At 38.2% G+C, this 13638-nt stretch overlaps 1 protein-coding gene across 1 annotated transcript; it reads left to right on the plus strand.

Annotated features, from left to right (window-relative positions):
* The first annotated feature begins 9751 nt into the window (after positions 1-9751).
* LOC124268011 lies at positions 9752-13230 on the plus strand. Its single transcript, XM_046703008.1, is given in 5 exon segments — positions 9752-9965; positions 11038-11215; positions 11595-11777; positions 11940-12565; positions 12568-13230. Coding segments are annotated over 4 exon segments (1335 nt in total). The 5' UTR covers positions 9752-9965; positions 11038-11055; the 3' UTR covers positions 12934-13230.
* Positions 13231-13638: the final 408 nt, after the last annotated feature.

A 13638-nucleotide genomic window follows, 5' to 3' on the forward strand; every position in this document is an offset into this window, starting at 1 on the left:
GATTGCAAGCATGTCAAAATAACTTTGAGTGTGCTGCAATTGATGCTTTGATTTGTAGGGTAAACTCGTGAAGAACACTGAAAAATATATGTGATAAATAGAATACCAGGGCCTAGATTTTCTAAGCTCTCTTTGTGCTAAGATAATGGTAAGTTAATGTGTAATGTTAATGTATGGCACTTACGACTATCTTAGCGTAATGAGAGCTTTGAAAATCTAGGCCCTGTTCTCTTTCCATACAAACTGTTTATCACATCTCCAAACACAGTTGATATTTTCACCATGGTTGAACTTGTCATGAGATTTAGTCAGTTGTATGTGTCATAACAGTAGCTGAGACTCAAGAAAATATTATTTGACAATATCTTTTAAGATCGTTTTACATATGATCATCATCATTGTATATGTTGTCTATCAATACATGATCTACCTTGTGATACAGTATGAAGTTGAAGCCTTGAAGTTAGTCAGCTTGTTTTACTGTCACATGTTAATACAAAGTCTAACTATACTGGGTACTAATGGGACCATGACATGATGACTTTCTAACACTTTTTGTTTGAGCTAATCTAAAGATTTTCTGTACAAGGGAGATCAGTCTGAAATATGATGTGACTGTCTTTCGCATGTGCCTTATAGGGTATAGTTCATAATGAATGGCTAGTGGGGGATGATTTTTATGGAGAAGCATGTACAATGTGAAAGACGACCCCCCTTCCAAAAATAAGAAATAAAATAACAATAATAATTTAAAGACAAAGTTAATGACACCCCCTGTATGTCATGTACGAAATGGCAAGATAAACTAACCTTGGATTGTGATAGAGTTAGGTGAAATCCCACTTAACGGTTAGGAAAAATACAATTCCTCAGGTAACTATCACAAACTGCCTATATAAAAAACATACAATATGTATCTCACTTATCAGTTCTTCATGTAATTACGGGTTTTAGTGCTTATTGCATCATAATGTTGACAGAAGTTGATGAAATCCAATGAACAACTAGTCGTGCAGAGTCAATCATTTAGTTATAATGAATATGTTATGGCTGTGTTTAGCCAATGATCAAGTACGTGTATACCATCAGGTTTTATTATTCAGGTCACGGCTTAGGGTATTTACATAGTTGTAATCACAGAATTGTGTGATGCTATACTTATATCATACTACATATTATATATCTTTATTTTGTTATGGATTTACATGTTCATTATGCTAAAATTACAATCTGTACCATATATGGTATTATCAAATAAAATAAAGATGAAAACAAGAATGATGTCTCAGGTGTTTGGTTGTTGTGTTCTGAGTGAGTGAGTGAGTGAGTTTATGGTTGTAAGAGGCTTCACAGTCCTGTGCACTCAGCACCAGTCTGATATAGCATGAGTAATTATGACTGTGATGATAAGCAGTATCCACTCAAACAACCAGGGGCTCTTGACGTGGGCAACTCTCCACAGTAAATTCTCACAAGACAGGAAGTAATGTGTCATGCTGGTAACAGCCAATCTTGAACATTGGCCTGGATGGATGCACTGGAGCATTTGGCTTGTAGCTGCTGTTCAGCAAGGTCCACACATTTCTGTAGAAAGTTTCCTCCCAGCACTGTCATATACTACCCATCAAACGTTTAGACTCACTGGTGTACATTTAGCCACTTACTTCAGGCAACTGTTCTAAATTAGATTTTGCAGAATATTCCATACTGTTTAAAGGTACTGTTTACACATGAACTGACGTATTGTAAAACAAATTCGTAACATTCAAAACATTACTGTCATGAGTTCAATAAATGATGAAACTCAGTGAAAATTGGCGATTTCTTAACAAAACTTTACACAAAAACGCAGCTGTTCACATGCACGATATCTGCACGTTTTTTCAGCAATTTGATGCTTGATACTCGTGCAATTCATCTGCATAAGGTTTGCAGTTGGTTCCCCCAAGTTAGTGGAGAAATTCATCTTCGATGTAACCATATGTATATACAATGTATATACATAACATATAGCGAGTGCTTTAAGTGAGTCTAAACTTTTGATGGGTAGTATACATCCCCTTAAGCAGACTGACGCGTTTACGTAATGGTTTTGAAAGAGGTGGAAATCTGACAATGGCAAATCTGGTTAATGCGAACGATGGTTAGTGTGAACTTAGTGAGTTAAGGCCACGATTTTTACAGGATGTTTTAGCCCTGATAGATTCTAAGCAGTGTGCTTGACAACGACATTAGAATCTATGTCGAAACGTCGCCTCCACAGAATTAAAGAAGTTGTATATCCATAATAATTGTCATTATTCTTCTTTTCGGAGGTAGTCCACCATTTGGTCTGACAGAAAACCCAAGTCGTCACCTTCACAGCTGTCTCAGGTTTGATGGTTTATTGACGCAAAGAGTCCACCAACCAACCACGGATATACATGACAGTATTTCGTACATTTGTACATTTGTTGGTGTTAAACGGAAGTGTGTATATGTTACAGTCAATCTGTCAAACCAGTTATTTGACCAAATGACTGAATATTTCAGTCATTTGGTCAAATTACTAAAACGATCAGTCATTTGGTCAAAAGACTAAATGTTTCAGTCATTTGGTCAAATGACTAAAAAGATAGAGATCTAGTTAGACTGATTGCCTGAACAGTTTTAGTCAATCCATCAAATGTAAGGTATTTGTTTTGAATGTTGTCTCCCATGCCAGCAGTAGACCGTGGTCGTGGTGATGCGAGAAACATTCTGGGCGTGATGACCACTGTGAGTGACAACGGACAGTATACAATCGCCTGCACTGCTGGTGTCCTCCAAGGCAAGTTCTCGAGGAACCAGTTCGATTTGTGCCAAAAGAAACTCTTAACTTTATCAGAAGTCAACACTGAAACTACAGTATCCCTTCGTACTGCTGTTGGAGCCGAGTCTTTATCAGGAGGCCAGGGTTTGGTAAAGTGTAACTGTGCTGGTAGCAAGAGATGTGGGAACAAGAAATGCAAATGCTATAAGAACAATCTTCTGTGCAACAACCGGTGTCATTCAAGTCTCAAGTATACATAATGCAAAGCGGTATGTTGAAACTGGATAAATAAAGTGTTCACTTTATTTTTGTGTGTGTGTTTCATCTTATAACTTAAACGATTGGTTTGGCAGATTGACTGTAACACTACATACAGATCATTTGCATGTGCAGTCTGCAGGAATCACACGATTTTTGTATAATCGAAGGTCTCTTCCTCCACTGCTCACAGACGTAGAACGTATTGAACATAACACGCGCACACTGTCAACCCTGTACCACATTCTTTGTTTGCTTGGCTGTTCACTTCTTACCCAACCCTCGTATGTTAGAGCGGACTAAGTCGCGCGGAAGGTCAGTAACGTATGCTTGTCGTAAGAGGCGACTAACGGGACCGGGTGGTCAGGCTCGCTGGCTTTGACACATGTCATCGTATCCCAATTGCATAGATCGATGCTCATGCTGTCAATCACTAGATTATCTGGTCCAGACTCGATTATTTACAGTCCGCTGGCATATAGCTGGGATATTGCTGAGTGCGGCGTAAAACTAAACTCACTCACTCTATGTGTGTGTCTGTGATAGTGGTGTTCCGATAAATTGATATAATCGAAAATTGGTCGCAGTGACAAAACGGCCAAGCAATCGATCACATTTTCTCATAATCGAACATAAACGATTTTGGAACTACTGGTTTAGTCTTTGAAATACTTGACAATGGAACGTATCTTAGAAGTTGTCAGGACCTGAAAACGTGTATAATTTACTTCACTATCTGAAAAGTCATGACTGAATATTTCTCTAAGACTCCAGGAAGTTTATGTTCATGATATATCAGTCATCAATTTAACGTAGAAGTTGCATCATGTTATACATATCTGCAATAACAACCTGGATAGGAAAATAACCAATTTTTTTCGATGATTGTTCGTTGGTAATGAAGCAATCATCAATTGTGAGATTTCAACCAATTCCATACACTAGTCTGTGAATTTCCCATCCTAGAACAACACAGCGTGTAATACATGGACAAAATGACGTCGACACTGATACGCCGTGACATCATATATAGAGAATACTACACGAGGTCTCATTACATACGAATTATACGAAACGAGTGTCCTTCCTATGGTATCTGACCGAGCGAAAGCGAGGTCACAGATAACATAGGAAGGTCACGAGTTTCGTATAATTCGTATGTAAATAGGAAGGACACTCGTTTCGTATAATTCGTATGTAATGAGACCGAGTGTGGTATTTTATTTATTACCCACGTCTTGCATGCATTAATTGACAAAATAGCGTATTTTGGGGGCTTTTTTGGTTTCAAACCGAAACCGGTTTCATAAAGAGGTTGCGGAAGGGTTTTGTACTGTAGTACAATATTTGCATGACGTCACACTGTAATGACGTCACTGCCTTGGTAACCGACGTAACGATGCATGTCAGTTGTCATCCCCTCGTACAGCCTCCTACAGTAAACTACTCCGTAGCACCCCCTTTCTTGGTTTGCAGTTGCTTCGTTCGGCTAACATCACTGGTGGAAACATTGCGTTTATGGTTTTCGACGGATATAATGTCTCAGTTCGACTCACAATTAAACAGCGACACGGCAACGTTCGCAATGTTTACATTCCCACAATGCATTTAAGTTGTAGAATGAATGAATTCACGTGTTTGTTATGAATGAAAAAATAGTTACGTCAGAATGTGACCTAATTAAGAGGTCATCGGTTATCCAATCAAATCGTTAGAATCTCAGGTCAAGTCGTTACGACACAGGTCAACGCGATACGACACTCGTGTGACGTACGAGATTAGTATGCAACTACATATACGTTGACCATGTGGATAATAATGTGACGTCATTAATCAAAGAGGAAAATACACAGAAACGCACCTAGTATATCAAATATATCAACACTATTCAATAGAAGATAATAACATCGGGGATTCATGGGGAATTTAAAACTTTATGGACAAGAGCTGATGATTATGTATCAGATGACTCGAACGTGAGCTTCTATTCATCATCCAAAATGATCTTTTCTTGCTTTTATGGTTGGAAACAGTTATATAATCAGTGTTGAAACCAGCATCAGATGGAGTGAAATTTCTTATGTTTTGATTGTGACGTCAAGGTAACAATGACGTCATAATGGTCTGCAAATCATTGTGAATTAAGAAATACACTTCGCTCTACCACCATGTATAGTGTAATAACACACACTTTTGCCCTGAACTATTATAGTTAAAGCACGAGGACGCTTGCGTCCGAGTGCTTTAACCCCCCTGGATGCCACAGGGACATATATGTCCTTCCCCCTTCAACCCTCAATTTCAAGTCCGATAAAAATCAAAATATCCCACGCACACAAATACACTTCACAGTTTCGAATTCTTCGGGAAATTTCCTGTTTCTTGATACCATCCACTATTATTTTAGACAAAGTTCAAGTGCTGAAAATGACCTTTCAAAATAGGCTTCATCGAAAATGTCGCCATTTTTGACAGAGTACGAAATCGCGATTCACAGCGTTATTTGCTGTATGTTTTGAAATGTGAAAACCGGATAATTACTGGGAGTATTGAATTTCAAAAATAAGATATTCATGATCACTCATATCAGTTTTACATGAAATCGCTAAGTAAAATTCTGAAACGTTGCCGATGAATCTAGAATCGGTTGGGATGTTTTCGAAAATGCACTTACACGAACGCCGTAGAGCGCTTTCCGCCATATTGGATAGTGTTTACAAAATCACGTTTCGCGAAGGCCGGTATTGAGACGCATATTACATCACGTATATTTCATATTCAGCTTCGAAAAATGCATCAATAAACTCCCCATACATTTTAGACTCAAACTGCAAGTGGTCTTTGTCACCAATGCCAACTGTCTAGATAAAATGAGACGAAACATATTTGGTGTGAAAACGAACGCTGTGCTCGAAAGACTGCGCTGGTTCGAAATGTAAACAAAGACAAAAACCTATTTTACACTGTGTAGCATTTTCTGAAATTTTCCAACATTCATCCGTCTATTCATTGCTTGCAATGGCTCAATACCTTTGGAATATGCATGGAAAGAGTATCGTAGCAAGAAATAGGAAATTATAAATAGATACAATGCAATGATTTGATAATTCATAAGAAATTGTCAAAGTTTCCGTGCAGCGTGACGCCATGACTGACGGAAAATCACGCAGAACGACAACGGTAATTATCTGGATTTCTGTCTTTTCTCTTACTTTTAGTGAAAACGATAAAACATATAACAATACACAGATAGTCAGAATCATTCTGATTACTTACATCTCATATTTATGGACAAATGATCCCTGAATCAATGGAAGGGTCCTCGCAAAATCCTGTGTACCCTTGTCAGCAAAGCCGCCATTTTGTAAGAAATCGGTCACCGGTAGTGATGTCATACGTCAACATTGTTGTACATATTAGGCAATTTCTTTGAGGTGAAGGTCGGTTGAACAAGAGTAAACACAATCGCCCAATCCTTCCGATTACACTGTCAGTATTATGGTGTATATTTTGCGTATAGTTCAGATACTTTTTCATGAAACTGACTTCAGTATCCACATTTAGCCTTGTTCAATATCATATCATACGTGCGTATAGGGTTTACGGTGTTTTATTCTTTGAAAGTTTTTGATTGTTTGAATCATATTTACACAGGAAATTGACATATTTAGTGCAATACACCATATTCTAAACCTTTACACAAGTGTTAGAAGATCAAACGTAGCCATAACTGCAATTGCGTTAGTTCCGATGATGTACAATATTCAATGCATTTGGACCAATATTGCAGTTTCACATGAACAGGTTAATGAACGGCGATTTAATTCAACCTTATAAGTAAAACTGATAATATTAATGAAAATGATTTATATATGGTATGAAATGTATATGCACACATATTTAAAGGAATTGTCTTGTTTTTTTTTATACATTTGTGTGTCGGTTTATAGAGAAAACAATGATGTAAATTGATTGGCCAGGTGCGCGTTTGTCGGAAACGTTTTATGATTCACTATCATTGTTTTCGATAATATAATCAATTCATATTCGATTTAAAAATATTGTGATGACAGGATATCAAACTCTAACTATATTTATACGAAAATTGTTTAAAAATATATAAACCATGTCATGTCTTAATTTGGACAAATCTTACATCCATATTCTAAGATATAGTACGTACTAGTTCCATATATAAAAAGCTATCTTTTTGCATCTTCCATTGCATACTTATGAAGAGAAATAGCTACATAATCATAAACAAAGAAAATTCTTATCCTAAACAAAATATTCGGGTGTTGTGAAATGTTATTTTTCATTTACGTTAAATTGATGCCACACAGGTGCGCGTGTTTCTCACAAAAAAAGATACACAGTCAAACTGTCTAATTGTTGATATATTCAGGACACTATTTAAATGGAAAAATCAATCATTTTATGTTTTGTCTAAAGAGTCTTAAATTCTGACACAGAAGCCGAGACCTTTCACACAATTAAAGGAAATTAGGTGAGATATGTACTAAACAGCATACCAGTGTCGTCTTTTTCCGACGTCGCAAAATGCATAAAACAAGCAATGACGTCAACTAAAATGGTGTATTATTTTGAGCAATTTCATTACATTTGAAGATATGGCTAGTACTCTGGTAATAACGATGCAAAATTAGTCAAAATACATCTACACAAACAGGACAATATGGGAATCTAAGAGCTAACTTATATATCGGATAGGGCCATCCAAATCGCTATTACGTGCTTTCACATGTAATACGTTGTCATTTTTCTTGTAAATTGTGAAACTACCAAACTGCATCCGCTCACATTGGGGAACTTTGAATTGGGATAGTTTGGTTCACCATGAACATAAAATAAGGAAAATATAGCGTCCGTATCCACAACAAATTCTCTCCAAGTGATCTGAGTTACATGGACCTAGTGTTACGCATAACGGAGTTATGCCCCCTTATCATTATATGTGTATGACCTCTCTGTCGTCGTTTGACGTCATAGAAGAAAATCCATTTTTGACATTTATTGCGAGTCATTTTTAATGTTGAGCGTATAACGTTATGCACAAGCACATAAACCCAATTCATATACACTTATGTCGTTCAGATATCAAGCTGTATTTTCTTCGCTAACACTTTCCGCAAAGATGCCACATTAAAAAATTCGTAGCACAGTGCTTTTATCGGTGCGCGATAAAAAGCGGATAAAATTACTGTTTTTTAACGCATAAAAAAAAATTGGACAACATTTAGCAGTGTCTATTTCTCAAACCGCCGAGGTAGTTGCACTTATATTTATACCAACGGATAGGAAATTTAATATTCTACATTTCTGTGTAATTTTATAGCCGTACGTAGATCCAGGACCACGCGAGCGCAATTCTCGCACAACGATCACTTTTCAAACCGTATGAAAATGTGCGCCTGAAAAAAAACTCGGCAGCCAGGGGGTTAACGTTATAATAGTTCAGGGCGAAAGTGTGTTTTATTACACTATACATGGTGGTAGGGCGAAGTGTATTTCTTTTCTAAGATGCCAAATTTAATACTTTCTAAAGATAATTACGATTAATTTAAGGCAGAAAACAAACGACGATGTCGGTGACCTAAATTAAGAATCCTCGCACAGGGCTAACTGGCGCGCTGTTCTATTGATGTGTCTGCCCCCTACGTTAAGACGAACGTTACCAGAAAAAAAAACAAATGATAACAGTTTGATGACGGTTTACGTTCGGATTAAATATCTTCTCTGAATTATTTTAATTACATCTGTCATTAACGTAAACCATATGGGGCAATATGAACGTTGCATTTCTACTACCAGCGTAAGTTTAGATCAGTACATCCAGAGGAAGTTGAGTAGTCAAGCGACATTCCACAATTGCATTGTGGGAATGTAAACATTACGAACGTTACCGTGTCGCTGAAAACTTGTGAGTCGAAATGACACATTTTAACCGTCGTAAAACATAAACGTAATGTTTCCACCAGTGATGTTAGCTGCGTAAAGCAACAGCAAACCAAGAAACTGGATGCATCGGTGTAGTTTACTGTTGGAGGCCGTACGAGGCGATGACAACTGACATGCATCGTGACGTCTCTTACATTGTGACGTAATGTAAAATGGTTCGATTACGAGGGGGCACGCTAGAATGGCGCAGTGACGGGATAACGTCATTCAATTGTTACGTCATCAAAAAACTATACCTTTATTGTCTGATAATGTATTTTTTTTTCGATTGTTCTAACCGCTAGGCATCTTAGAAACAATTTTATTCCAGTTGTATCGTTTGGTCTCTAACAAGCACAATCTCATATAGAAGCTAGTTTTGGAAGATTAAAATCTCACTTCTGACATTTATATACTTTCCCGCTTTAGAAACGCCATTTGAGATTGTTTGTGAAATGCACATACGAATATTTGTATTTTAAATATCTTCAGTTTTTATATCACATTATTCATTATTTACACATCACACAATTACCTTATACATGTATTTACATTTTTCATGTACAGCGACAACCCATGATAATTGAAAAAAATTAATTAATTAATATCTTTGAAGTTCATAGAATTTGTCCTAAACCATCGGTCACTAATTCTGTTACGACAGAATGTAAAAGAGGAGATTGCACATGCCCCTCGTCAGAATAAAAACCGAATATCTGCATCGTCCGGTTTATATGTACTTCCGGTTTTGGTGTCATGGAAATACGACAACAAACTGTCCTGAGTCCGGAACAGGATACCCGTGGTCTTTGAGTCTGTCATGTAAATCGGAGCATAAGTGGAGCAGAAAGAAATACACCTGATGTAAGATACTGACAACGCGTACGGATTGCTGTCTCTGCAGCTGTTTCAGCGATAGGTTGCAGTGCACATGGTTAATTCCCGGCTTCTGGCCCGAGTAAGTTTGTGCCATGACATAGCGATTTCACTGTTGTGGTTATTTAACTGCATTACAAGCAAGGCCAAGGACGTTATGTTTTGTTTACATACAGCGCAAACCATTGTTTACATTATGAACAAGAAGGTATATCTAGATCTGTTTGAGCAGAACCATTTATTTGGCATTTATTATTGAACGTTCAGTTTATATTTTAATGATATAAATAACTTTGATGAAAATATGACCAGAATTAAAATGAAAGAGTGTTTGCAGTGATTTGTTTGAGCATGTTAATTAACAAAATATTATCAATATAGTATACAATGCACAGGAATTTCTAACGAAAATGACTAGCATTAACATATATAGCATATGACTAGATGATATATAGTCCAGTTCATATCGTATTCAGGCAATGACTTTGAGCACACCTTATATCTAGTTATATGCTGGACTACACTATGTGTGCTCGATGTAGGCCTTGGCTGGAATATGAGTGTATTCATATGAACTATAACATATATTGTCACTGCTGGGGACTTACCACAAGATAAAAGTCTGTTGTGCAGTGGAAACTCTGGCAGGGACAATATATATGCATTGATACTAGGTTTTTCCCATTACAAGCCCCTGTACTACAATGGAGACTTCAGTAACCCATGCTTGTCGTAAAAGGCGGCCAATGGGATGGGGTGGTCAGGCTCACTAACTTGGTTGGCACGTCATTGTATCCCAATTGCTTATGCTGTTGATCACTGGATTGTCTTGTCCAGACTCAATTCTTTACAGACTGCAGCCATATATCTGGAATATTGCGGGGTGTGGCGTTAAACACAATCAACCTTTTGTACAGGTGTAAGTGTGTGGCATTGTAATAATCCCTACTGTACCTCGTGGACTGTTAAAATCCTTATTGATATTATTTCTGAACATGGCATCCAACTGTGGATCTATATAGCTACGCTATTTATCACAGCATCTGCTGGATGGTCAATGATATTGTTGACAGTGAATATTTTCCCCATCCTGGGTCCTGAAACCATAAATCCCAACACCAGCCAAACTCCAGTAAGTGTGTTCATGTCCACAGGAAGGCATGTAAACAGCAATGGGGGTGGCACCTTCGTCCTTACAGTCCCTGCTTGCCTGCCAGAAAAGCAACGAGAAGTGTTACCCGTGTGTGCCCTTCAGACCCTGTCCACCTGGTGTCCACGCCCAGACAAAACAAGGCTTGGTGGCGTCCTTCAAGGCCCTGCCACCAGTTCTGGGTACGTATAAATGCACTGATATTTCTGTACAGTGATCCAGATGAAGATGCTGATGCAGAAAGGGGCACTCCACCATGTTGGTGCTTACTAGGGTTTCACTGATCAAAAATCAATATTCTTGCTGTCATCATTAATCAGATAAATATTTACACTACTATCAACCATCGTTCAGTTATTTATATGATTGAATATTTTCAATATCAAACAAGACATTTCACTCATTAATTTTTGAATCCCCAAGTTTTAGAATTATGTTTTTCTAATTGCATACTGTTTCCACAATATACTTTATTTATTGTACACTTTATTCAGTATAAGTCAGTCAATCCGTAAACCAAATATATTACCGAGTTGATTTTGCATGTTGTCTACTATTCAGCAAGAGGTACAGTGACTGCTGACACCATCTGGTGGACCAGTGCCCAGTTCCTGCCTTACAATGACCGTCACCTGGCCGTCACCACCACCCCCTACACATTTCGGGTCAACCGTCCCTGGCTTGTGGCCTCAAAGATGCCAGCAGGAAAGATTTTCTTGTATGACATCGGCAGAAAACCCATAGGTTTGTGTCAAGAAATTTTATTGTGTAGCCATTAAACGAAATGTACGCTTCTTTCCCAAGTTTAGTATTGAAATATATAATTAATGTCTTATAATGCTCTGTCAAATTCAAATTTGAGTTCAAATTGTAACCTTGACCTTACATTATTTTAATGTTTTCCAGGCTGTGTTCACTTCAAGGGGATATCAAGTTCTACACATCCAACAATTCAACCTCACCCTATAGGAGAGTATATCGCATACATTCCAAGCTCTGCAGGGGTCAAGGTCATTGGATTAAATAATGAGCATGTATATGAACAACCAGCGTCTTTTGTTGGAGGCAGCTGTAAATATTTTGCCATTGCACCTAATGGGATAAATCTTGCAACTATTTTCCGAGGCCAGAACTTTTATTTCATCCGAATGAATAACTTCAACAACTTTGGGATAATGCAAGGAGAAGATCTGAAGTGCCACTTACTTTGCCCTGGTTTTGTAGGCGACCGGTTCTTCAGTGACAAGGTTGAGTGTAGATGGTCTCCAGACAGCCATTTTCTCGCTGTGGGTTTATATTGTGCTGGTTCAGGGAAACTGTTTGTTCTGGATAAGAACAGTCAGAAGAACATCTGTACTGTGTGTCCTGATCTACTAGAAGATCCAATCAGTTCCGCCTGTAGCTTTGACTTTGATCCCCGACCAGATCGCTGCAAACTGGCTGTAGCTTCTACTGATGATTGTATATATATTATTGATGTAAAAGTTGTGAAATTTTACAAACAATTAATGAGGGGAATGCTCGAATGCCAATAAACTGTATTCAGTACAATAACCAAGGGACAATGTTGGCAGTTGGGTACGAGACTTTGGATATCAGGATCTTTGATCCCGATACGGAGGAACTGCTACATGTGATAGATGTAAAGGATGGAGATGAGAAGCTCCAAACTAATGTACCATGTCACACCAGCCTGGCGATCATGAGGCTGAGCTTTAACTGGAGTGGGACTCTGCTGGCGTCCAGTGTATGTGATGGCTTGGTTCGTGTGTGGACCGTTCCAGGCATGTTCAGTCTTCAGCGGTTCTGTAAGCTTCAGATTCTCAGTTTGGTGCCAGTCAGGAAAGTCAAAACATTGAATCTACCTGAAAAAATCAAACACTTTTTGTTGTCCCCTTGAAATATCTGCTGGTTTCTGTACAACCAATTAGCATTGGTGTCATGATATTGATATTGATAAAATGTGCACGTCTTTATTTATTGAAGGCCAAGTATCTCACAATATGCAGAGCTGTGATCATTGTAAAGCTCCAGAAATTTTGTGTATGAAAGATGATATCTGCCCATTTTGCTGTTTTGTCAACCTTGTCTTCCGCAATTGCCATTATTGAGTATCTAGTGCAATGTTGTGCTTTGTTAGCACCTGACCACAGACACAAAAGCTTATTTAGTACTGTCATAAACTTTATTGATATAATTCATGTTCTGTCATTTGTACATTGTCCCCTTGAACTGTGTCAGACTACACAGAGTCTACTGTGAAATAGAGTTCCCTCAACACAACTCAGACATCACCTAGTCACATTATGCCTTCACTGATACTGGCTATTTGCATGCAGCTACCTCTGTGTAAAGTCACTCACTGTCAAGGCATCAAGGCTGTCACCTACTGTACAGCAATGTTGTGCATATCACAGATATATACTACACAGAAGGGGTGGGATGGGTAACCAGATACCCGGGCAATGTTGTGTATATCACAGATATATACTACACAGAAGGGGTGGGATGGGTACCCGGATACCCGGGCAATGTTGTGCATATCACAGAAATATACTACACAGAAGGGGTGGGATGGGTACCCGGATACCCGGGATGGGTAGGT

This window comes from Haliotis rubra, unplaced genomic scaffold (assembly GCF_003918875.1).
Source record: "Haliotis rubra isolate DU_JTF1 unplaced genomic scaffold, ASM391887v1 Scf1355, whole genome shotgun sequence".
NCBI classification, from domain to species: Eukaryota; Metazoa; Mollusca; class Gastropoda; order Lepetellida; family Haliotidae; genus Haliotis; species Haliotis rubra.